A 26,147-nucleotide genomic window follows, 5' to 3' on the forward strand; every position below is an offset into this window, starting at 1 on the left:
CGTGGGTCCCCGAGCACTGCCGGGAGTGATTCCTGAGTGCAGGGCCAGGAGTAAGCCCTGAGCTTCTCCCAGTGTGGCCCACAAACACACACAAAAGAAACAAAGCAAGGGAACAACAAGCTGCCAAAAGTAAGCGAGGCTGAGAGCGGGTCAGAGAACTGAGCTTGGGGGTAGGAGGGGGTGACCTGACACAGCCGTGAGGACGGGGCGGGGTGTGGATGGGGGCAGTCTGTGCACGAAACCACCAATCACAGGGCGGAGGGAAACCAGAGACTCTCAGTTAAAACCACGTCAACTCTTAGGGCCAGGGATGAGCTGGGGGCACCTGCCTGGCAGACACAAGGCGCCAAGTTCAGACTCTGCCACTGTGTCCCCCCGCCCCCATCCCCCGTGCCCCCAGCTGATCCTCTCTGGCGTCCAGCCCTGAATGGACAGGGAGTCCCCAGCTCTGGTCAGCCCGAGGACAGGGTGTCCCCAGATGGGTGCAGGCCAGAGCCTCCAGCTGCCTGGGTGTGGCCAGAGAACCCCCCCACCATACCCCCTCTCCCCAGACGACCCCATAATGCCATCATGGCCTGCTGCCCAGTCGTGGAACCCACAGTGAATGAGTGACAGTCTGAGAGCGCCCCAACCCGAGGTCCCTTCCCTGAGCACCACCAAGACTGCCCGAGATGGGGGGCACCCACTTCCAGGGACTCAGGACCCCCTGATGCCACTTTCTCAAGGTCCTTTTCTAAGAGTGAGAGTCTACCAGGGGCCTCTGCGGCCTACCCTTGCCCCTGGGCCTCATTCACTGTGACCTGTCCCCCCATCAGATCTAAAACCCTGCCAGAAGGGAAGAGTCCATTTCTGCCAAAGGCTATGAAGTTTACGTGGACTGTCCAGGGACAACTCAGTGTCATTTCCCTCCAGAACAGAAGTGACCAGACCAGCTAACATCCCTTCTTTTCTGGAGGAGGCCACTCTTGGCTCTGTTCTCAGGGGATCACTCCTGGAGGGCTTGGGGGACCATCAGGGATGCTGGGGATCAGACCCGGGTCCGCCACGTGCAAGGCAAGCGCCCCCCTGCTGTACTCTCTCTCTGGCCCTGGAACCAACTTTAGAGAGGGAAGTTCACAAGAAGCTCCTGCGAAGCTTCCCAAACAAGCCCAATGCTGAGTGACCAAGCCTACAGCGACAGCCCAGCACTGGTCTCTGCTCTCAAAGACCCTGGCGGCTGACAGAAACCAAATCTACAGGAAACATCGTGCACAGAGCCCGGACTGGTCCTTCCCACGAAAGCATGGCAGTGGGGGAAGCAAGGGTGACTTGGCAGAGGGTCAAAGGCACCGTCCATGAGGCTGAGGCCTGGGAGGGGCGGCTGGGAAAGGCAGGAGCACCCCCAGTCACTTGGGAACTAGAGACCACCTCAGAGGAAGACGCAGCCTCGCAGCAGTCAGAGAAGGTTCCAGCACAGCCCCGCAGCCCAAGAACCACCATCAGGACTCTCAGGAGGGAGGAGCGGCCCAGGGATCACTCACCGCGGGCGCCGGCTTGGCGGGGGCCGCCTGGATACTGCAGAGAGAGGCCCGTGGCACCGTCTCCACCACTGGTTTGGGGGCGCTGGCCCGAGGTTCCTGCAGGAAAAACCAGACACAACGGGAAATATCAGAAAGGAGCTGGCTGGGAGCACCTGCAGGCCAACACGGGCCTCTGCTAACTGGAAGCTGTGAGCAGGGCTCTCGCGATGCCTGAGGTTGCTGAGACCTCAGCTCCTTTCACTGACGGCCTCTGGCCAGACTCCTGACCTTGCGGATGTTCCTTATCTGTGTCTGAGACCCTGCTTCTACGTCTGCCAAATGACAGTGCCCACGTCTCCAGAGCTGACATGGGCTTTTTAACTGCATCAAACTATGCAACACTCTGCCTGAGAACACACTGCTCTCCAATTGCAGGAGCCATTGCTATTTCTGATACTAATTTGTTGTTGAATGACTGCCATGGGCCATTACAAAATCTATTTTACGTAAAAGCATCTTTGCTTTTCATCAAGTATCACCCTCAGCCCCGCCCTGGGCCCTGAAGAGATGCTTGGTCAAGAAGTCATCCTGATGGCCAGTGCTCAGGTCTAGGGAGCAGGGCCATAGCGGGGCAGGGGCAGGAAGGGATGCTGGAGCAATGCGGGGCCTTGGCATCCACTTGCCCCAAACATGCCACAGCCCTAGCACATGCCACCGGGAACAGGGACTAATCTCACCCCAGGGGTCCTCAAAGGGTCATCCCCGGCAGGCCACTCCAGCATTATGAAGGACCTGGCTAGAATGCAAATTCTTGCCACTCCCCTCAAAATGCACTAAATTAGAAATTCTGGGCCAAGCTGCAGTCTAAGCTGAGAGTAAAATTTCTAACAAAACGTCTGAACTCACCATTTCTCAAAGACCTGGTAGTGCTGAGAGATGCCTCCGTGGGCCGAGGGCATGCTCTGCACATATGTGGGAGGGTCGGGTTTGCTCCCTGGCACAAGCCAGCCCTGAGCACTGAGCACTGCCAGGTATGACCCAACAGTCAGAACAAAGTTCAAGGCCTTGTATTCAAAAGAGGTCACTAACTAGGGGTCACATCTCTGTTCGAGGAACTGATCTGCTTCAAACAAGCACAAGTGCAGAGCGAGAGAGCTGAAACTCTGGACCCAAAGCCCGCAGGGGCCCAGTGGAGCCCAGGGTACTGAGTGGGTAGGGCAGGGCCTGGAGAGGGAGATTCGAGTTCTCAGACACCTACGCCCAGCTGAGACCTCTGGGGCCAGCACTTGCCCTAACGCAGCCTTGGCAGCTGCACTCATGCCCCAAAGCCACCCCAGGCTCCGGGCTGGGCTGCCCAGTTACATATTCTGGACTTTCTGGAGCGACATCTCCAGACTCTGCAGTACTGACATCCCAGCAGGAGCACAGCAGATTGGGTGAGATAGAATGCAGAGGCCAACCAACCTGACCAACAAAAACATCAACACAAAAGCCTCGACCTGCAACAACAGCTTAGGAGACTTTCAGACAAGGACTTACTGTTAAGATACAATTTTCAGACTTTCTTCTATGGAAATATTTTTCGATTATTCCACTAGCCATTTAGTGGTGACATGCAATATATGATAAATCGACGTGAAGCCTGCTATGGGAGCAGGCTTGAGGGGTGTTTGGTAAAATAGAGACAATGGTGGAAGGAAGGGGACCATGGTGGTGGGATTGGGGTTGGAATATTAATGCCTGTAACACAGCATCATGAACAACTCTGTAAACCATGTTGTTTAAGTAAACTGTGGGAGAGTAAAAGGAAATGTGCCTGCCACAGAGGCAGGACGGGGGGATTCGGGGGATGGTGGAAGGCATACTGGGATCATCGGTGGTGGAGAATGGGCACTGGTGGAGGGATGGGTACCCAATCATTGTATGACTGAAACGCAAGCACGAAAGTTTGTAAATCTGTAACTGTACCTCATGGCGATTCATTAAAAAAAAATCTAATAAAAATAAATAAAAAATAAAGTGTGGGAGGAAAAAAACGGTGATAAGATCTTAGCAGAGCTGGAATGAGGCTTCTACAGGACCGTTCAGTGACTGGAAACACATGGGGGCAGGAAGGAAGGAAGATTCAGCAGGAACCTGGGCCCTGCAGGACAGATGCTCCTGAGGGTGGGAGGAGAGGATGGCCAGGCCAGGCCTGGGGAGGAGGCGTGAGCCAGGCTGGCCAGAGATCACAGACAGAGCCACCATCCTTAGGGGCCATGACACATGGGCACCAACCGTCACCAAGGGAAGCATGACTCGGGCTTCCCTGGAGGTAGGGTTCCGGGGTTCACAGGCCAGCGCAGCCCCAGGCTCAGCTTGGAGGAGGTAGCATACTCAGGCCATGGCAGGACTTGGCAGCAGGGACTTCAGATGGCATTAAGGCATCTGGCACCTGATCACCTGATCAATCCTGCCACGAATCTTCAGATACAACACCGAGGAAAATCAAAACCAGTGTGTGTGTGTGTGTGTGTGTGTGTGTGTGCATGTGTGAGTGTGTATGTGCGTGTGAGTGTGTGTGTGTGTGTGTGTGTGTGTGAGAGAGAGAGAGAGAGAGAGAGGGGAAAGAGAGGAAGAAAGAGAGAGAAGACACATACTTTTGTTTTTTCAATTGGCTTCTGTTTTTCTTCTTTCCGTTTGGATGAATCAAAATCTGCAGAGAGTTCATCGATGAGTTCTGATTCACTGAGTGGCTGTAAGACCAGACACAGAATAGATGAAGGAGTGGTTTTCACTGTCAAAAAAACATTTCTGCAGAGAATCTTTACAAGTTCACTGATGTTAGGCAGCATCGAAAGCCCAAAACTAATTTGCCAAGGGTGTGTTTTGCCTCTCTGGATAGAAATACGAAATATTAAACATATTCCTCTGCACCACCAGGAAGCTGAGGGCCTGTTTAGGCCAGTGGACTGTCGTAGAGATATACCAGTATTCTGGCAGTGCAGCGGGCTGGACGTGTTTGGAAAAGGTAGGACACTGCATCCCTAAGACATATGGACAATCGTGCAAGTGAACGCTGCCTTGACCAAAAATAAGATCTCCTGAGATCCCCATTTGAGAAGAATTTTATCCAAATAACATGGCCTGTCCTGTGGATGAAGACCTACACAGCCTTCCTCACGTGACTTTTCCCTTCTCCTTCCTAATCACGTCCCTCAGAATGAGTCAGAGGAAACAGCCTGAACTCTAGAGTTTGGTAAGGAACTCTCTTCCCGGCCATGTTCCCGGGGGGGGCTACACCCGTGGAAGCCCAGGAGCAGCAACCTGGGACCGAATGGCTCACCACGCAGAAGCTGGCCTGTGAAAAAGGCCTGAGCTCTGCGTCCCGCCTGGGGCCGCTGAGTGCGGATGGCGGGTCAGCTTCTTCACCTGTGAAATGGGCCGCATCACTCTGCCTTCCTCACTCAGTGAGGATGCAAGTGAAAACAGGCAAGGGGCAGCAATGCCGAAGTAATGAATACACATCTGCGACTTAGTATTATCACAATAGGCAATGCTTAGGGTCACCACAGCAGGTAATACTGCCGGTCCGGGCAGAGGTGGCAGAAAAGAATGGCAGGGTCATGATTAGAATTAACGCTAATTTAAGGAACTCGTGGACATTAACCCCTGATGTGCAATGAAGAGGCTTCAAGAACTCAGAAGGAAGATCATGATTAAGACAAGGAGGCATGAGTCAGCGACAGGAGTCAGTCATGCTAACAGGCAGTCCCTCTCTCAGCTCTGCCCTGGCACACAAGAAAGTCTCCATGGTGAAATTTTACAGGTTCACTGGCTTTTAAGTGTCATAAAAACTTATTTCCTGAAGCTCTGTATCACATTATAGTGCCACAGTTATTTTCATTGAAAGTATTTATAGAAAGCTCATTTCCTAACCTTGGATTTTTCCTCCGGCTTTGGCAATAGTGGTTTTCCATCTTTATCCTACAAATGAAAAAAAAAAAAAAGACTTACTGAAAATGAAATAGTATATTTTTGTTTTCTTGCCCCATTAAATTTATCTCAAGGTCTTTCAGGATAGGAAAAGAAAACCTTGTTTTTTTTTTTTTTATCTTACTTTTGAATAAATTCCCAGTTCAAACTTTTTTTTGTTTGCAAACTATCAGAATAAGGAATTGACTTGAAAAAAATCAAAAGCCCAAGTGCCATTATCATATATAACGCATGTGTAATTTTCTTTTAAGGTTAATGAAGAAAGAATCCATCAATTGACCACGGGAATAGAATTTATAGAAAAAATCTGCTGGCAAAAAGGGTAACATTACATTAATTAAGGATTTAAAGTCTGAATTTCCCCAGCCTGAAGAGGGAAGAGACATCATTCTACCATTTTATTTTAGCTTAGGATATGAGGCGTTCCAATTCAGATTACTTCTCCATGTGAGGCACCATCCATACCAAACAACGCGTAGAACTCAATGATTTTTCCATCCTGTTCTTTGCAGACATGTTTATGTATTTCAAAGACTAGCTGCAGATAGAATTGCCTTCCATATCTCCAACCCAAACCCACTGGAACAAAGCCCCCTGCACTGCGGGTCCTTGGTTAGGCTACATCTTTGTACAGTGACGTCAAACAAAGGATCCACTGCGGGGGGTGGAATGAGAAGGATCGGAGTGAGAGCTGCTCTCCTGTGGGTCCTTCCGCTGGAGTCAAGATCTTTGTCAGCACCGTGGACCAGAGGGGACACTCCAGTCTGGGAGGTTTTCACGGTGTCACTACTCAGGGAACTCTTTGGCTATAGTTTTGGGGGCCACAGGCAGTGGTGCTCAGGACTCAGTCGTGGCGAGAGCGGGACTCGAACTAGGATGACTGCATACCAGGCAGGCGCGTGGCCCTGTGCTATCTCTGGCCCCAAAGCATTGCATTGGGTCCTCTCAAGGTCTTTTTTTTTTTTTTTCGTGGATTTGGGGCCAGGACTGGAGTGATAGCACAGCAGGTAGGGCGTTTGCCTTGTACGCGGCTGACCCGGGTTTGATTCCTCCGCCTCTCTCAGAGAGCCCAGCAAGCTACTGAGAGTATCGCGCCCACACGGCAAAGCCTGGCAAGCTCCCTGTGACGTATTCTATATGCCAAAAACAGTAACAGTAAGTCTCACAATTTGTTGTGAGACATTACTGGTGCCCGCTCGAGCAAATCGATGAATAACGGGAGGACAGTGACAGTGACAGATTTGGGGTCACACCTGGTGCTGGGGCTAATCCTGGCTCTGCGCTCAGGGACACTCCTGGCTCTGTTCTGGCTCACGCCTGGCAGGGCTCAGGGCCCTTCTCTCCTGTCCCGGAAGCTCTTCCTGAGCAGCCCAGAAGCAGCAGCAGTGACAGTGTTTCCCGCGTCACCGAGGCAGGAGAGGCAGGTCCCTGGGGGCCACAGGGCCGGGTGACCCAGGAGCGCAGGAGGCGGGCGGGCACTGCCTTACCGTGGCTGCTCTCAGCCTGTACTCGGATGGGACGGTTTCATCCTCCTCCCCGCACTTCTTCACTTTCTCCTCTTTGGCTTTTGCCTAAGGACAAGGGGGAGACGGATGTTAGCCCCTGGCCGGCACAGGACACATCACAGTGAGCTGAGCAGCAAGCAGGGCACTGGGCTAAGTGGCTGTGGGGGCGTGTGGGGTGAGCAGAGGCCTCTCGGCCAGGATTGGGGGGAACGAGTCCAGCCAGGACTGGGGGATTCTGACCCCAGCCAGGATCCAGGAAGCTGACCCCAGTCAGCACCTGGGGGGCTGAGCCCAAACAGGATGGGTGGGGAGGAGGGGGCTGAGCCCAGCCAGGATTCAGGGACGAAGCCTAGCTGGAACCGGGGGGCTGACCTGCCCTGTGCTCAGGGGCACCCCATGCTGGCTCATTTTCTGAGTTACACATGGGGCTCACAGTGATCTCCCTCATGTTGGCTCTCCCGATGGCCTCGCCAAGCTCACTGTGAAGCAGGATTCTTTGGGCCAGACAGTTACTAGGGGGAGAAGAGGGTTCTCATACTGGTAAAATCCAGTTCGGAGAGGGGAGACGCGCCCCCTCCTCACCCCAACCTGGCTGTCCTGCTGGACCTGGCTTCATCTCTCTGAAAAGGGCCCCTTACGATTTCACTGACATGCAGAAGGTAAGTGAGCTGAACGTGCGAATGGACACTGAACCAGAGCATAAGGACATGCGAGGCTCTCGACAGAGATAGAGGGGGGAGGGGCAGGTGCCCTGGACGAGGTTGAAGGTGTGGCGGGACAGGGGGTGACTTCTGCTGGCCAGCAGGTGTGGCTACAGAACGCCATACACCGGAAACCTACACATCACGACCCAGTGTTACTCTGGGTCGCCACTGTGACTTGCGCCAACGAAGCTCGTCCAAGCCACCAGCAGTGTGTGGGCACCAATGTGTTAAAACCAAACAAAAAGAGAACTCCCTTCAGGAGTTAACAGGATTCAGTGAGCCATCAAAGCATTAGATATTCGAGGGGTGGTGGGGGCAGGGGCACTGACATTTAAAATGCATCTGCACTGTAGGCAACTCATGGCCCAAAGATCCATGGTTTGCAATACTCCAGCCCTCCCTCAAAGCACGGACTAAGCAGATCCTGCGGACAAGGCACGGCTGTGGTGGGGGAGGGTCCCACGGGTGAGCTCAGCTCTAACCACCACCGCTGCTCCCAGCGGGGAATGAAGCTTTCCACCAAGTGATTTAGTTCATTAAAGACACATTCTACTGAGGCTTTCGACGATCCAGGGACTTTTCTGGAGGCTGAAATCAAGTGTTCTCTCTATAATGCTCAGGGGGAGCAGGGGGGTCCTCTGTGGTGAGGATCGAGCCAGGGTCGGCCACATGCGAGGCCAGCGCCCGAACCCTGCTACCTTCCGGGTCCCTCCACCAAGGTGAGATTGTGACCTTGATGCTCAGACAGTGGCCCCCCACTTGGCCCGACAGACTCCGCAGAGGAACCAGGGGCCTGAGAGACAGACTCAACACAGAGCTCCCTGCAACAGTAGACTGAGCCTGCTGCCAGGGATGGCTGGTGGCTCATGCTGGTATGCGGTTAAATCAAGACAAATCGCAGCCCCGGGGCCAGGCTTGGGACAGAGCAACGCTAGCGGGTGTAAGAGGGGACGCGTTCTTGTCCAGATCTCAGTCACCACTGCGGTGGCTTCCCAGAGGACAGTTAGCGTCCCCATGTGCCAGCAGCCCCCGGGCCACTAATCAAACTGTTTCGCAAGGCTTGGCTTCTTTCCATTTCTCACATTTATGGGTTGCTAGGCCAGACCCAGCACGGGGGGCTATGCGAGAGGAGGACCCCCCGATGCCCTTCAGCCCTGCACGGTCCTTTCTATGGGACGCTTTTGGCTTCACTGCTGGACTTACGTCTCCCCGTCCCTCTCTGCATTGCTAGCTGGAGCAGCCCCCCTGGCCTGGACCCTCCTGCATACACAGCGCCCTGCAGCTGCCCGCTCCCACACCCACGGGGGCTCAATGCCAGGGCCTGGCCCCCCGTGTTACTTGGTCCGAGAGGACAAGGATTCCTTCTCCTGCACCCTTGTGCTCGCCGTCACGGAGCTGGTCCTGCCACAGCTCGCTGGACGGGTCCTCGAGGAAAGTGGAGGAGAGAAACTGGCCCATAGTTGGAGCAGGGAAGGGCCCAGGCTCAGGCAGGCTGCCGGGGCACCCGGAGACGCCCCTTCCCCGGGGGCTCAGGGCAGGAAGTGACAGAGGGCAGGTCTTTGTGACAGCGCCAGTGGCCACTCCCCTCCCTGCGCACAGGACACCTGGACCCACTGCCGCCGGCGCTGGCCCTTCCCTGGCTTGGAAATCCCACCTGGGGGACAGTTCTGTGTGGGAATGGCTGGTTAGGCTCAGGAGGCCCTGGCAGACCCTGGGGGGTGCGGGGCTCAAGCTGCACTGAACGTGCTGGGCTCTGCGGGCCCTCAACCCCCGACACTGCCTGCACCCCTCCCGAAAGCCCTGCCCACAGGAGCCTCCTGCCCACAGCCTGACCCATGGTATCTGCTCTGGCAGGTCACTGAGGCACCCTGTGAGTGGTCTCTCTGGACAGCAGACTCGGGAGTGAGCACTGGCCGTGCCAGCCTGCAGGGCCCTGTGTCCACCCTCAGTTCCGCATCCTACCTCGGCCACCTCCCGCAGGGAGCTGAGGTCCAGCTCGGGGTCCGGCTCGCGGCTGCCCAGAGACTCTGAGAGTGCGTCCAGGGCCTGGTCGCTCATGGCCTCCTGCGGGAAAGGAACATTCTGGGCGTCCGAGAAGCCCCTCCGCTCTCCCCTGGCCCTCGGCGCACAGCAGCCCTGGCCTGGCAGAGCCAGCACAGAAGGAACAGAGCTGCCAGCCCCAGAGCGGGCACAGCTGCCGGGCCGGCGCCGCCCCCTTACTCAGCAGAGCGGGAGCTGACTCTTATCTGGGCCACCTGCAGAGATGGGGCTTGCTCCTTCTCCTCCTGAGACCCTGTTTTCAGAGACGCCTCGGGACGAGGCTGTCCAGAGAGCAGAGCGGCAGGCGGGGGGCGGCGGCAGGGGATGCCCAAGAGCCCCACCACTGCCTTCCAGAGGCCCGAGGCCCCAAGGGACCCCCCCACCACCACCCTTCCCTGCAGGGTGTGGCACCCAGAGCTCCCAGAAGGCAGATAAAAAGCAACGGTCAGTCCACAGGCAGGCGGGCGGGGCCCAGCCTCAGGGCTCTTGACAAGCACGTCCCCAACCACTGTGGGCAGTGCCCAGCTTCCCAGACGGTTCCTCCTTCCAGGGTAGGCAAACCACCCAGCCCTCCAGAAATGGGCTTCTTGAACTGCCCCCATCTTCCTGGCACCCCTGCCCTCCCCAGCCCGGGAAGCACGGCCCAGGGACCCCGGGCTTATCCCAGGTTAGGAAACTAAGGGCGAGACTCTGTGTTCCCAGAGCATGATACCCCTGGCATGCTGCCACAGTGAGGGGACCCACGTCAGGACCGAGAACAGAGCTGGAACCACCCAGGAGCAGGGGCAGAGGCCAAGAAGCATTTATCCTCCCAGCATGGGGGCAGCAGCACCCAGCTCTCCGCCCCACGGCGCCGCACAGACCACAGTGAGGGAAGATGCTCCCCAGCCGTGTGAGCACTGTGAGGTGACCCCCAAAGCAGCGCCAGGCCTCGACAAAGCCGGGCCCCGGGGGGACCCAGGTGCCTTTCACTGCGGGGATTACCTCAAAGCAGAGCCAGGCCTCAGCAAAGCCGGGCTCTGGGGGGGACCCGGGTGCCTTTCACTGTGGGGTTACCCCAAAACATGGACAGGCCTCAGCAAAGCCGGGCTCTGGGGGTACCCGAATGCCTTTCACATGGGATTACCTCAAAGCATCGCCAAGCCTCGGCAAAGCCAGGCTCTAGGGGTCCTGGTGCCTTTCACTGCAAGGATTACCCCAAAGCAGCACCAGGCCTCAGCAAAGCCGGGCTCCGGGGGTACCCAGGTGCCTTTCACTGCGGGGATAACCCCAAAGCAGAGCCAGGCCTCAGCAAAGCCGGGCTCTGGGGGTACCTGAATGCCTTACACATGGGATTACCTCAAAGCATCGCCAAGCCTCGGCAAAGCCAGGCTCTAGGGGTCCTGGTGCCTTTCACTGCAGGGATTACCCCAAAGCAGCGCCAGGCCTCGACAAAGCCGGGCCCCGGGGGGACCCAGGTGCCTTTCACTGCGGGGATTACCTCAAAGCAGAGCCAGGCCTCAGCAAAGCCGGGCTCTGGGGGGGACCCGGGTGCCTTTCACTGTGGGGTTACCCCAAAACATGGACAGGCCTCAGCAAAGCCGGGCTCTGGGGGTACCCGAATGCCTTTCACATGGGATTACCTCAAAGCATCGCCAAGCCTCGGCAAAGCCAGGCTCTAGGGGTCCTGGTGCCTTTCACTGCAAGGATTACCCCAAAGCAGCACCAGGCCTCAGCAAAGCCGGGCTCCGGGGGTACCCAGGTGCCTTTCACTGCGGGGATAACCCCAAAGCAGAGCCAGGCCTCAGCAAAGCCGGGCTCTGGGGGTACCTGAATGCCTTACACATGGGATTACCTCAAAGCATCGCCAAGCCTCGGCAAAGCCAGGCTCTAGGGGTCCTGGTGCCTTTCACTGCAGGGATTACCCCAAAGCAGCACCAGGCCTCGACAAAGCCGGGCTCCGGGGGGACCCAGGTGCCTTTCACTGCGGGGATTACCTCAAAGCAGAGCCAGGCCTCGGCAAAGCCGGGCTCTGGGGGGACCCGGGTGCCTTTCACTGTGGGGTTACCCCAAAGCATGGACAGGCCTCAGCAAAGCCGGGCACTGCGGGAACCCAGATGCCTTGCAAAGCATCAGCCTGGTACCTTCTCCACCTTCCTCTTCTTCTCGTGGGGAGGAGCGGCACTTCGGATCACCTTGGCAGACTGAGCCTTTAACACCTCTCCGGAGGGTTTCTGAGACACAGAAGGAAAAGGCTGAAATACGGGCGGGTGGGCTGTGTCACTGTAGCGGTGGCAGCCTCACACTGTCTGGATTCTGGCATGGGAGGCGGTTTCCAATGGCCTGCCCCACCCACCTCCCCACCCCGCTGAAAGCAATACCTCCTCCTGGCCACCAGCGGCAGGACTGCAGGTGAAATCAGAGGACAGCGCGTCAATGGCCTCGTCAGGCCCCACTGGTGCCTAGGGGGAGACACACGGCGTCATGAAAGCCAACCAAGAGTGCACACCTGCCACTCCCCCACTGCTAACGGGATGGGCCAGTGGCAGCTGCGGGACACAGACGAGACGGCCCAGCCCTCCCTGAGCGCACCACACTTTGTCACAAGGTCTGCCCCAGACCTTTTCGGGCAGGGGTCACCCCTGGTGGCGCTGAGGGGCTACTCCTGGCTCTGCACTCAGGGCTTACTCCTGCTGGGCTCCAGGGACTGCATGGGATACTAGAGATCAAATTGGGTTAGCTGCATGCAAGGCAAGCACCCTGCCCCCGCCGCCTGCTGTGCTTCCACTCTGGTCCTGTTTGGATCAACGTGCACTGGATCCTAAAGTCTGTCTCCATTCTTCTCCCTCTCAAGAACGCTACACGAGAAACCAAAGACCCACCAATAAGCCCCATGCCCAGCCCCCTCTCTCAATAGGGAGAAGCTTCATCTGTTTAGAGAGGAGCCTGGCCTCAAGCCCCGCAGAATCCCACCCGAGACACGCGCCATCAGCACAGGGAAGGGTTCATGGGGACTTACCGCGGCGTCTGCAGGAGGGCCCGCCACCCCTTCTGTTTTCTGAAACGAATCACAGTGGGATGCGTTTGAGCAGGGAATATTCCTCCTTGCTATCTATCAGTGACACACACTCTTGGAAGGCTGCGGGCTAGATTTCAGAGCCTCCTAAAATCTGTACGTGAGGCCCCTAGCCCCAGTTCCGAGTCCCAGAGACTATGCCTTTCCACCAGGAATTTGGTCCAGGAAAGGCGGGTGGAAGCACTGATCTCCAACACAGTGTTTCTCCACAGAAGGAACCCTGGGCCCCCATGTGGGCCAGGAAGATTCAGGCACTGGCCCGGGCCTCAGCCCCTCGAGGACACACCTGAGCAGACTCTTCCTGCTGGTCACAGAGGGAACCAGGCTGTGACAATCAGGCACGCAGCCCCAACAAAGGAACACCGGGCCAGTGTGAGGCCAACCACCCGCCCACACACCCACACACATTTTAATTTCAAAAGGGTGAATGTGCCAAAACATTTTAATAAAGACGACAAAGCGACAAACTTACAGCCAAAAGCTCCCTATACTTTGGAGGTATTGTGACTTCTCTTTTACCCAATTCCTCTATGTACTTCGAAGTCATTGGATCCTAGAACAAAACAAAACACACACACACACACACACACACACACGCGGAGCTGATTAGCGAAGAATTTCATATGTGTGCTCTGTGACCAAAATTATACTCTATTATAAACATGCATACTAAGAAAGGCAGAAATCATCAAACAACACTCCACATAACTGTCAGACTCTGGAATTAAACGAACACTCCTTTTTAAGTGGTTTGACCCACATGTAATGCTAGAAAACACCCAAACCTCTACAAGTGGTAGCGGTGGGCTCGGGGGTCATTTTATGTTTAGTATGATTTTGTTTGGGCTGGAGCAATAGCACAGCGGAGAGGGCGTTTGCCTTGCATGCGGCCGACCCGGCCAATGGAGGTTTGATTCCTCCGCCCCTCTCGGAGAGCGAAGCAGGCTACTGAGAGTATCTCGCCCACACGGCAGAGCCTGGCAAGCTCCCCGTGCTGTATTCGATATGCCAGACACAGTAACAACAAAGTCTCACGATGGAGACGTTACTGGGCCCGCTCGAGCAAATCGATGAACAATAGGACAGTGCCAGTGATTCTGACTTTACGATGCGTAATGAAATATAATTACGAGGTTTGGGAAACCACACTGCAGAAGATCTTCTTTTAATAATTTCACATTTTCTCTTAAACATCCTGGTAGATTGTCTTTTTTCCTCAGTGTAATGAATTTTTCACACTGAAGCCAGAGAGACCGCACAGCAGGAAGGCCTCTTGCCTTGGATGCAGCTGACCCGGGCTTAATCCCCAGCACCACACACGTTTCAGTGCTCCCACGAATGACACCTGAATGCAGAGCCATAAGGAAGACCCGAACACCAGGAGGTGTGGTCCCCAAACCGAAATAAATAAATTTATCAACATGAATTCTGGAACCAAACCCTTTGTTCTGTCTGTCACAAACGCTTTCTTTCTGCCGACTGTGCTGTTTTTTCCACCTCCACCAAGCCAGGAGTGGGTGAAAAGCCCCAGGGGCAACTGGGGGTGAAAGGAGGGACGGGATTTTCATGCTTAAAGAAGGGAGATTCCAGCGGGGGTAGGTACTGAGAAGGGGGTGGGAGGCCAAAGGAAACCTCAAACATGACGCCTACTTTTTTAAAATAACAAGGAACATAATAGTCTTGCCTTGGAATTATTTTTAGGCATCGAAATAGAGATGAAGTACTGTAAATCCAGCCATCAAAATCCGGATATTCCCAACTCTCACTTTCAAGTCCGAGTTGGAAATATCCGGAAATCGAACGGAACCTAAACCTGACGGAGAAAGAGTGAGTCTTCGGGCGCCGGCACGCTGTGCCCCATGGTCATCATCACAGACAACGATGCCCGCTGGCTCACTGGCCACGGAACAGCTACTTCCAACACACACAGTCTCCGCCCCTGACACAGCAACATTAAGCCCCGCACCCACTAAGTGTGGATCTTTGCGTCACATACTGAAACTTCGGGTCCCGTGTACGCGGAGTCGTCTTCAGTGACTCCCTCAGGCGTCCCCAAAGTGTCTATGAGGTCATCCAGAGCAGCATCCATGCCTGACTGGAAACGGAAGAGAGGGATATTCAAACGCCACTTGGCACACGTCGCTCAGGATGGCCAAAACACAAGAAAGGCGTGCTATGAAGAAACACACCACTGTCACTGTCACTGTCCTCCCGTTGCTCATCGATTTGCTCGAGCAAATAACGTCACCATTGTGGGACTTGTTGTTACAGCGTTTGGCATACCGAACACGTCTAGAGTAGCTTGCCAGGCTTTGCCATGAGGACGAGATACTCTCGATCGCTTGCCGGGCTCTCCAAGAGGGGCAAGGGAATTGAACCCAGGCCAGCCGCATGCAAGGCAAACGCCCTACCGTCATACACCAGAAAGTTCTTCAGACAGCAAAATTTGGCCTTTAGCAGACCGCAGTTAGAGTTCCGGAGGACAAGGTCTGGATGGGAAACATTTAGGGTTGTGGCTGGGGTGTGGAGCAGCCGCAACTCAGGGGCTCTCGTACACATGGCCCAGTCTGCGCTGTGGCACGGGGTGGCTGTGAACACAGGCACACACAGAGATGAAAAAGCTGTGTTACGAGAGATCTCGGTACCAGTCAGCAAATCGGGCCATCATTTTAGGAAATTGAAAGGCAATAGTTATGTGGACAAATGAACGTGACAGCACAAAACGCAGCCCAGATCATGTTGTTACACATGGGTGAACAGCACACGCCTCGGCCACTACTGCCCATCAAGGATTTTCCAGGGTTGTCCCCATAAATCGCTGGGCGGGAACACAGCGGGTAGGGCATTTGCCCTGTACGCGGTCGACCTGGGTTTGATTCCTCCGCCCCTCTCGGAGAGCCCGGCAAGCTACGGAGAGCATCCCGCCTGCCCAGCAGAGTCTGGCAAGCTCCCCGTGGTGTATTCGAGATGCCCCAAACAGTAACAAGTCTCACAATGGAGACATTACTGGCACTCGCTTGAGCAACTCGATGAACAACAGAAGAACAGGGCTACAGGACAGTGCTAGTGGCAGAATCCCACAAAGAACCCCCCCCCCCCCCAAACCCCTGGTAAGCACATCTCCACACGGGCCTCGGCCCCAAGCACCGCTACCTGTTCTTTCACCTTAGCTTTCTCTGCGCACTTGACGAGTTTATAAAACACGAGGCTGGGACTTGGGAGAGCTGACAGCTACTCTGTGCGTGTGGCCTCAGAGGAGTGAGTAGAGGGAAGGGCGCTCCACCCTCCTGTCACCGTCAGTCGGCTTTGCTGTCGGCTTCGGCTTTCAAGGGGAGGAGCACAATTCGGGGAAGGGACCCCTGCACCTTCTTACCTTCCCAGATGGTTCGCCTGGTGCTGATTCAGCGGGCACAGCCGATGCCGATGATTTGTTTTCTTTTTTCTGGTAGGTGTTTAGAAAGAAAGAAAACACACCTCACACACCCACACAGGGGTCAGCACTAGCCCAGCCTCTGGTGTGAGCTCCTCCTCGTCCCTGCGGTCCAGACACCCCGGTGCATGATGTGCTGCTGCTGTTCCCACTCCCAGCTCGCAGACAGAGCACGGCTCAGAACATCAGGCACCTTCCCCGGAGCACACAGAAAAGACGGTGCAGGTCTGCTGAGTGCTTGGCTCTGTCCCAGTGACTCTGCTTGGGCCTCCAGCCATCCTGCAATACCCATGAGTTCTTTCTGGAACCAGCAGTTGGGGGGTGGGGTCGTGCATGCCCCCGCTCTCTCTCTCTCTCTCAGCAGCCTGACCTGACTGTTACCCTCCCCTCCACTATGGCTTTCCTATCCCCCACCCACTCCCAGGCCGTCTTGCTTCCCCTGAACAGTGGTGCCCAGGCTGGACCCCTGGCCATACTGGAGGGTGAGATGCGGTTCCGGGTCACCACAGAACTGGGGTCGGAAGCGGCAAGGTTTAGTGCCTTCACCCCTATGGCTTTGCTCCAGCCCCAGCGGGATGCACGTTTATCCGATAAATTTCCCGGACCTCTAGCTGTCAGGATGATCTGCTCTCATTTGGAAAGGCAAGGGCTTAGGATCCAGCCCTGATAAGGGCTTATCAGGACATCTTTTTATGACATCTTATTATCTCATTCCTACTTTGGACAAACTGGCAGGTTACCGAATGTAGCCTGCCCACAGGGCAGAGTCTGGCAAACTCCCCGTGGTGTCGCCAATATGCCAAATACCAGTAACAATGATGGGTCTCATTCTCCTAAAGAGCCTTGAATATAATCTCAGGGCCAGGATGAAGGAGACATTACTGGGGCCTGCTCGAGGCAATCGACGAATAACAGGATGATGAATGAATGAATGAATGAGGATCTAGCCCACTTTCAAAATTCCATAAAGATTTCCTTGTTGGCTTTCTCGCAGACGCCTTGGGGAGCTGGGCCCTGCCTGGCGGCTGACTGCATGGTCTGGATAGAGATTACCAGGGGCTGCTGCCTGCACTGCCGGGCTCAGAGCAGTGGCTCCAGGAAAGGAAGCCAGGCCCAGGCTTGACCTGTGGGGCACAGGAGCTCCTCCCGAGAGCACTATGTTGGCCCCACACACCCAGCCGGGCTCTGGCACTTCTCGTGATCTGCAGGTGGTGGGGCCACTGCTGTCCGCAGGGAAGGCTGAGTGCGCGCTCACTGCAGTGCTCTGTAGCTCAACCTGTACTAATGGCAGACCCGGAGGCGACTCCCAGGTGACTCACGGGAGGACACCTCCAGACAAGGCCCTGGAATCTCGGCCTGAATGTGTGAAGCGCCCAGCTATGCTGGAATGTGGCCCCCTCTCTCACTGCCACACCCGTGCTACTGACAGAAGCCCTCACCCGCACAGCACGGTTCAGCCACACACAATTATCTGGCGTGGCAGCATCCGGGGCCTGGGGCGGCAGGAGCTGTTGGCATCTCTCATAAAGGACACCTGACCACAGTCACTTCACACTCACCTTATCATCGGTTCTGCTGGATGCAGACACAGCCGCGACCGCACTCTGTTTCCCCGCAGTCGGGGCATCCTGGGGTTTCACCTATGGGTGGGGGCAGGAGAGTGTCAGGATGCAGGACCCCTGGGGGGCTTTTTGAGGGCACAAGTCCAGTGCCACTATCCACCCTCAAGGACATCTTCTAGAGCAGAGGTTCCCAAGTGGGCCTGTCCTGTGACCCTTCTCGGGAAAAGCCAAGAGTTCATTCCTCCTTCCAAGGTGCGTTGCACCTTCTGACAGGTGAGCCAGGCCCCGAGGCCCCTGGCCACAGGCCTGTGTGTTTCCAGGACACAGCGGGGTGGGGGTGGGGGGGGTCTTGTGTGGGGAACAACAGCCAATCCTTGTCCTGGGGGTCCCATTACCAGGAACTCTAGATCATCTTTACCTTTTTAAGTTTTTAAAATATATATATTTTTTAGTTTGGGGGGGGGGGGTGGTCACACCTGGTAACGCTCAGGAGTTACTCCTGGCTCTGCACTCAGGAATCCCTCCTGGCAGTGCTTGGGGCATCATATAGGATGCCGGGATTAAATCCAGGCCGGCAATGTGCAAGGTAAATGCCACACCACACCCGCTGGACTATCACTCTGGCCTGACTCTCGATTTTCAAGAGAAGTTTAGAAAGTTAGATTTTCGGTGAAATATTCTATGAAATACTCAATTGCTGCCACCTAATTAAAAAAATTTCAATAATCATGTTCATAATGGAAGACCAGTATTATTTTTTCTCCTTTAACCCCCCCCTCCCAATTTTACTTTATTCAAGCACCATAAGTTATAAAGTTATTCAGCTGGGATTTTGAAATGCAATGTTCAATCACTGATCCTGCCACCAACACCCGTTTCCCTCCACAGTATGAAAGACAACTATTATTTAAAAAAGATAAAAAAAAAAAAAAAAAAGGATTTGAACATGATACACCTGGGCTGCCTGGGAGGGGTGGACCCCAAACCAGGGGCTCAGACAGGACCAGGCCAGCCCTGGCCTCTTAAAGGGGAAGTTCTCAGAAAGGCTGATCCCACCCCCAGCTGGGCCTGCTGCTCTGGAAACTTGCTCCCTGCTGGAATACTCTGGCTCCACAAGCCCAAGCCAACCACACAGACCCTCGCGCTCCCGTGCGTGATTTGATCTCCGCTGCCATCGCTGACGTCCTTGATGGGGGTTCATGCGTGCAGTGTCCCTCCCCGCCCCTTGCCCTGCCCCCTCTCAAATTTCTTTAATTCCAAACCCTTGTGTGAAGCAACCGTCAGGCCCCAGGGGTTCCTGTACTGGGGAGGAGCAGGCCTGAGCTCCCTGCCTGCCTGGGGGCCGCTGGGGACCTCAGTCCTGCAGTGTCGGGAATGGGGAGGCCCCAGCAGGGCCCCCCAGAAATCGGGCTTCCTCGGGCCTTGCCTGGGCCCTTCTGGAGGCGCCTCTAGGCAGTGGACGGCCACATGGAGTCTCTGCCGGCCAAAGCGATGGCAGCCCTGGGGCATGTTCCTCTCTGATGCCCCAGCTTTCCTCTCTGCCGACTGCTCCGCTCACCTTTGGTTTTGCAGATTTCTCCGGCGGCGGCGGCTGCTCACTTGAGCTGGACGCTGCGTGTCCACTAGGGGCCCGCTGGTCGCCGGCTGCTGCTGCATGCTCGGGCTGAAAACACAACACGGCAGGCTGGAGCACTGCGGCAAGCGCCTCCCTTCCCTGGGGGAGCCGCTCACGCAGCGTCGGGGGTCGGCTCAGCGGGCTCAGCTTTGGCTGCTCTCAGGCGAGATACTCCCACTTTGCATGGAGCCACACCCTGGAAGACCAGGCAGAGCGCCACAAACGAACTACACGACTGGGCGCTACCACGCGGTGGCGCCCTTCGGCCGGAAAAGCAAATCCCAGCCCTTCCCACCCGGGCCCCTGGTCCTGAGGGATGGGTTCTAAACTCGGTCCCCCCGCGCCCACACAGAAACCTTGCCGAATGGCTTTCAGGTCTAAGGCGTGGTTTACCTCCTTGTGTTCCTTCGTTTCTGTTTCTTTGGCCTTTTTCTCACGAAGTGCAGATGGCTGTGAATTTCAAAAGACAAAAACTCAGTTAGAGTGGGGCCCACTGTTTCCTTATTTGCAAAACAAGCTGCATCACACAGACTCCACATGGACCATCTGCTCTCCTGGAATTGGCCTGCACGATCTGGCCAATGGTGATCCCGCCACCAGTCGGTAGGGACCTTAATCAAAGAATAGCGAGAAATGCACTGTGTCATCTGAAACGACTTTTCAGATCCGGGAACTATGTCTGAATCAGCAGCTATTTTCATCACTGCTGTCGATGGGAAGTGCAGGCCCATCCAAGGGCTGTCAAATGACCACTGTGTCCACTTGGTTTGGAGAAAGGGGACCCTGCTTTCTCATCAATGAATGGATTTTTTAAAAATCTCCTTTTGGGGCTAGCGAGACGGTACATACAGGGTTTAAGGTGCTTACCTCGTATGCGGCTAACCTGTTCAATCCCTGGTACTGAAAAAAATCCCCTTAGCACTGCCAGGAAAGATCCCTGAACACAGAGCCAGGAATAAGCCCTTAGCACTGCTGGGTGTGGTCTCAAAACCTGACCCTACTCAAAAACAAACAAACAAAAAGAAAAAACTCCTTTGCCAGGCACAGAGCATATTATCTATCTTTGAATTAAGTAATACATTTTTCTTTGTCTTGCTCATTGAGAAGAGGATCATCAGAAACTAAATTCTTAGTTTGGGAAGAGAAATGAAAGCATTTAAATCTGGACAAGAAGATGAGAGCTACAGACTTCACGAATGCTTCCAGCGGAACAAGTGACCCCCAAGTGACCTTCCACAAAAGCTGAGGGGCCTCATCACCACAGGCTGGCGTGGCCCTCACCCGCTGGTCAGCTCCTCCCACCCCCAGAGGCCGTACTCTCCGTGGATCTTCTGCAGTCCAGCCTCTGCCGGCTCCCTGTGCCAGAGGGAGCAGGACCGTGCAATGCCACTTGTAGACGCCCTGAGCTCTGACCCATGTGGACACGAAATGACTGTCTGTCTAGAGAGCCACAGAAACGGGGCCCCAGAATAACTGATAATTATGCCCACCAACCCAGACCACATGGTGTGAAGAACCCAGCGGAGCCCAAGTGCTGGTTTCCACAGACAGATTTCCTCTCCAAATCTTTGTGGACTTTTTTGGGGGGAGCATGGGTGGGGGACTTGGGGGAGGGGTACACACCCAGCAGTGCTCAGGGTTTCGTCCTGGTTCTGTGCTCAGGGATCTCTGCTCGTAGGGCTCAGGGGGCCATACGGAATGTTGGAAGATCAAACCCAGGTCGACTGCCTGCAAGGCAAGAGCCTTGACTCCTGTCCTATCTCCCTGGGCCCTGGATTGCTCGTCTTTAAAGTAATCCAATACTTATGACCCTTTGTCTTTTTCTCATTTGAACCCGCTCTTTATTTTGTTTTGGTTTCCAGGATATACTCGGAGGTGCTCAGGGCATTCTCCTGCTCTGTACTAGGGATCACTCCTGATGGGCTCAGGGGACCCTATGGGGTGCCAGGGAGAGGACCCCGGTCAGTTGTGTGCGTGGCAAGCGCTCCAGCCCATATTGTTTATTCTTCACTTTTTGGTGGGGAGGGTTTCTGGTTTGGGGCCACACCCAATAGTGCTCAGGGCTTACTCCTGGCTCTACACTCTGGGACCACCCCCGCAGGCTCAGGGGACCAGATGGGGTACTGGGGGTTGAACCTGAGTTAGCTGCATGCAAAGAGTAGGTGCTCTCTTCTCTACACTATCACTCTAGCTCAGCTTCCTCTTTGAAAAATCACTTTACCTATAACAAAAATCAAGGCTTGCTCAAAATGCCTTCGGAAATATACTGATCTCACATACATACTATCATACACTTATCTGAACAGCATTTGGCTTTAGAGAAATCCCAAATTAAGTATTTTTTTTTTTTTTGCCATTCAGTGGCAGCAAAGGAGAAAGTTGATCATTCATTATTTTCACAAAGGATCCAAGTACCACACTAGCTCGGTGAAATCGCTTACCTTTGTTGACTGTGACTTCTTCTCGGGTTCTGTCTTTACAGTCTAAAATCAGAAAAATCAAGGAAAAAAAAAAGGAGGAAGAAAGGAAAAAGATGAGGGCAGGCGAAAGAATGAACATGGTTTACAAAGTTTATAATATATTTTCTTCAAGTTTGAAAGCTTTAAAAGGATGATTCTAACATCATTGTAAAGTCATGAGTTGAGCTTCCTACATTTGACTCAGAATTGGAACTCTCTGCTAACTGCCTGTTCCTTTCAGACGAACACAGCTGGCATCTTACTCTGCGCATCGAAGGTCCAAAAAGGTTGATTACTACAAATAGCAGCCAGTGCATAAGCAAAACAAGAGTGTCCCCCGCCCCCTTCTTCAAGGCCACGAGCCTGACCTCCCGCGTCTGCGTGAAGCGCAGAGAAAGCAGTGAGAGGACTCTGAGTGCCGAGAGTGGGTGTGTGGTGGCCGGGCACCTGGAAGCTGAGACGGGCACATGCAGAGCAGTGGCCATTAGTGAGCGGAAACGCCCCCCCACGGCCGGCATCGCGAACCACATCACCTGCTTTCTGTGTCTTTTCTTGTGAGGAGAATGTGGTCCTTCCATCTGCTGGCTGCCTGGAGGGGCCTAGTGTGAGAGCACAGCCCCAGTTCTTGGTTTCATCTGACCCGAGGCATGTGTGGACAGGGGCTGACTGTTAATGCCCACCAGGCCCATCATCATACTACTGGCCTCCTGACTGCATCTATTGACTATTGACTACCTCTCTCCAGATTTATGGCTCGAGTTCCACCAAGGGGTCAGTGCTCCAATTCTAAGCTCCCGGCAAGTATTTTAGGGCCCACCAATGTCTTCAGGGGCAGGAAGCTGCTTGGGCTTTCAGTTTCCCCCGCTATCTGAAAGTAGACCGTCCGTACCCAGTAGGTTCTTTGGGGTCTATGACACAGACTTCTCCAGGTCCATGCATGGCAACAGCGTGCCCAGAACCCAAAAGGAACTCACTGGACTGAACCCCACGGGAAGAGCCACTCGAAGGCAGGGTGGGCAGCCTGCAACGAAATCCCTTCCTGCCCCTTCCTGGCCCTGCTCCCTGTGGTCTGCTTGAGTGGCTCCCCTGCTTCCAACATCTGGTTCTGACCACAGGGATCGGAGATGCACCAAACCTGCTCTGAACATCTGACAGCACTATCCTTTTCTGTTTGCTTTTTCAATTTTTCCAAATGTAAACAACTGTGCTGTACAAACTTGTTGATGGTTAATATTTTCACACCAATCCCATCACCAGTGTCAACTTCCCCTTACCAGTGTTCCAAATTCCCTCCCCACTCCAACCCACACCCCAAGCCTGCCTGTCACCTTGACAGGCACACTGCCAAGTTCCAGTGGTTGTGGCTTAGACCTCATGCTCGCAGCGTTGCTGAGTCTGTGTTTGGATGTATGGCTACAACACTCCCCCACGTCACAGTCTCACTAACCCATGTCCCCCCTCCCCTTACTTCCCTTTCTCTTGTTCCTCCCCCCTTCTGTCCTTCTCTGTCCTACTCCCCAAGCTCTGGGGCCAAGGGCGATCTAGGAATTCCCCCCGTTACTACAATATACTTCCTCATCCAACATTCTACATACCGCAGGGCTGGAGCGATAGCACGGCAGTAGGGCGTTTGCCTTGCACGGGGCTGGCCCGGCCGAGCCAGGTTCGATTCCTCCGCCCCTCTCGGAGAGCCCAGCAGGTAGTTAATGAGAGTATCTCGCCCACACGGCAAAGCCTAGCAAGCTTACCCGTGAGGTATTCAACATGCCAAGCACAGTATCAACGAGTCTCACACTGGAGACATTACTGGGCCCGCTTGAGGAAATCGATGAACAACGGGAGGACAGTGCTACAGTGCTACCACAGTGACAACAGAATCTTAAAACAGTTTTGTAAACAGGGTATGGGTTTTTACTCACAACAAAAATCTAGGGGCCCAGAGAACAACAAGCTGCAGAGATGCCTCCAGACCCTGCACCAGGCTGAGTGCATCCAGGGCACCCAGGAGGAGGGGAGGTGAGCCCACCGCCCACCTGAACAGAGCCCTGGTAGCCGAAAAGCTCCAGAATCCGACTGCCATCATGCTCATGGCTGATCTCCACAGGCTGCTCAGACTAACTTCATCCATGAATGATTCTGCTGGAAAAACCCAGGTATGCAGGTTTTGTGACTGAAATCTCCAGGTTTGCACAGAGTCAGAAATGGGCGACCCCCTTCCATCTCCCTGTGCTTCTGGTAGCTTGGCAGTCATGCCCACAAACTGCTTCTTAGTGCCATACAAGCTCATCAATAGCCACAATCTAGAGACTGATAAATAAGTCTCAGAAGAGAGCAACAAGCTGCAGAGATGCCCCCAGACCCCAAAGTCACCATCCAGTGAAAAATTTAACGCCAGCTGCATCGCCTTATTTAAAATTTTGGAATTCCTGGAGCGTGTGGCCGACTTGCAGCTGTGCAACATCTCATACTCTACACCACTGATGTACTAGGAGTAGCACACCATATTAGTTGAGATGCAAAGTAGAAGGCGACCGATTTTGATTAAAAATATATTAGCACACAAGGCTCAACCTGTAACCACATGTTAGTATCTATCTCTTATGCAAGGGCTTAATGGCTCCAGGGTGAGATACAACAATTTTACACATTTTCCTCTAAGGAAACTTTTTTGGATCATTTTTAGCAGATTATTCATAACAAGCTGGAGCGATAGCACAGCGGGTAGGGCGTTCACCTTACAGGCGGCCAACATGGCCGACCCGAGTTCGATTCCTCCGCCCCTCTCGGAGAGCCTGGCAAGCTACCGAGAGCATCTCGCCTGCACGGCAGAGCCTGGCAAGCTCCCCATGACGTATTCGATATGCCAAACACAGTAACAACAAAGTCTCCAATGGAGACGTTGCTGGGCCCGCTCGAGCAAATCGATGATCAACGGGAGGGCCTTATTTATTTATTCATAACAAGCAATTCAAAATAAATTATTTAGCACCTGCTTTGGGGGCAGGTTTGGGTGGTGGTGGGAAAATTTGAAATAATGGTTGTGGGATGGTATAATGTGGTGGGATTGGTGCTGGAATATTGAATGTAATAAATTGTGAACAACTTTATAAAAATTTACAGCACTGCATTGTCCTCCCGTTGTTCATCGATTTGCTTGAGCGGGCCCAGTAACGTCTCCATTGTGAGACTTGTTGTTACTGTGTTTGGCATATTGAATATGTCAAAGGCAGCGTGCCAGGCTTTGCCGTGAGGGCGAGATACTCTCGGTAGCTTGCCAGGCTCTCCAAGAGGGGCCGAGGAATCGAACCCGGCTCAGCCGGGCCGGCTGCGCACAAGGCAAACGCCCTACCGCTGTGCTATCACTCCAGCCTTATAAAAATTAAATTAAAAAAAATCTAGAGGTCCAATCTATCACAATCAGATAATGATTTAGGTTTTGACTTCAGCTCTTTTTTAAGAAGGTTTTGCATAATTTACCAACCAAACATTACCTGTGTCTAAGACAACATCCCTTATGCACACAGATTCTTAGGAAAGGCAAGCCACAAAAACAGGGCTGAAGCTTGCTCCAACAACTTATGAATTTTTCAAAGTTAGGAGATTCAAAGTTAGGTCAAGTGCTTCCTGCCATTTCTTGGAGGTATTGGTAACTCCTATCTTTTTTATTTCCCTATCTGGAGGTTTGCCCCATCTTTCCTTTACAAGGCTTGTGCTTTGAACATGAAGATGTACATGTCCCTCACTCCATGGACCCTTGTTATACTAACATACGTATTGTTCGGTGAAGGAGAAACAAGGTACATGATGAGAAAAGCACTCCTTTAGTTCATGATATTCACGAGAAAAAATTAACACATTATGGATTCTTTCAGACTAGATCCCTGCTAATGAGTACATAGGACACAGTACACGCTACTATGTTCTTTTGAGTTAATATAAATATACTTCATTTATTTATGTTTGGGTTTGGGGCACACCCAGCAGTGCTCAGAGCTTACTCCTGGCTTTGTGCTCAGGTGATGTATGTGGTGCTGGGACCAGAGTTGGGCTGGCTGCGTGCTAATGCCCTCCCAGCAGTATGCTCTCATCAGCCCACAGATGCAGTTCATTAAATGCTTGACCAGGGAAAGAAACCAGCTGGTATGTCAGTGCTTGGAATCTACTGGTAGATTCTAATTTTATGATTTCGCAATCATAATGTTGCATGGAAGACCTCAACAGTGCAATTAAGACCGTCTACGCAGGGACACAAGTGACTTGTAATGGACTGTACATTCCCAACAAGAAGCAGCTTATACAAATG

At 53.8% G+C, this 26,147-nt stretch overlaps 1 protein-coding gene across 6 annotated transcripts in view; it reads right to left on the reverse strand.

Moving 5' to 3' along the window:
• CAST (calpastatin) overlaps positions 1-26,147 on the reverse strand; it is a 107,968-nt gene that overhangs the window by 19,787 nt on the left and 62,034 nt on the right. For all 6 annotated transcript variants that reach the window (XM_056112396.1, XM_056112399.1, XM_056112395.1 and 3 more), the window contains 15 exons: positions 21,827-21,868; positions 19,779-19,835; positions 19,329-19,433; positions 17,768-17,848; positions 16,152-16,220; positions 14,775-14,873; positions 13,251-13,331; positions 12,722-12,760; positions 12,084-12,164; positions 11,847-11,936; positions 9,646-9,747; positions 6,962-7,045; positions 5,418-5,465; positions 4,139-4,234; positions 1,521-1,616 (listed from right to left, as the gene is read on the reverse strand). In XM_056112396.1, the coding sequence (XP_055968371.1) occupies positions 1,521-1,616; positions 4,139-4,234; positions 5,418-5,465; positions 6,962-7,045; positions 9,646-9,747; positions 11,847-11,936; positions 12,084-12,164; positions 12,722-12,760; positions 13,251-13,331; positions 14,775-14,873; positions 16,152-16,220; positions 17,768-17,848; positions 19,329-19,433; positions 19,779-19,835; positions 21,827-21,868 (1,170 nt within the window). The remainder of the gene's footprint in view (positions 1-1,520; positions 1,617-4,138; positions 4,235-5,417; positions 5,466-6,961; positions 7,046-9,645; positions 9,748-11,846; positions 11,937-12,083; positions 12,165-12,721; positions 12,761-13,250; positions 13,332-14,774; positions 14,874-16,151; positions 16,221-17,767; positions 17,849-19,328; positions 19,434-19,778; positions 19,836-21,826; positions 21,869-26,147) is intronic.

Source organism: Sorex fumeus, unplaced genomic scaffold (genome assembly GCF_029834395.1).
Source record: "Sorex fumeus unplaced genomic scaffold, SorFum_2.1 ptg000018l, whole genome shotgun sequence".
Classification (NCBI taxonomy): Eukaryota; Metazoa; Chordata; class Mammalia; order Eulipotyphla; family Soricidae; genus Sorex; species Sorex fumeus.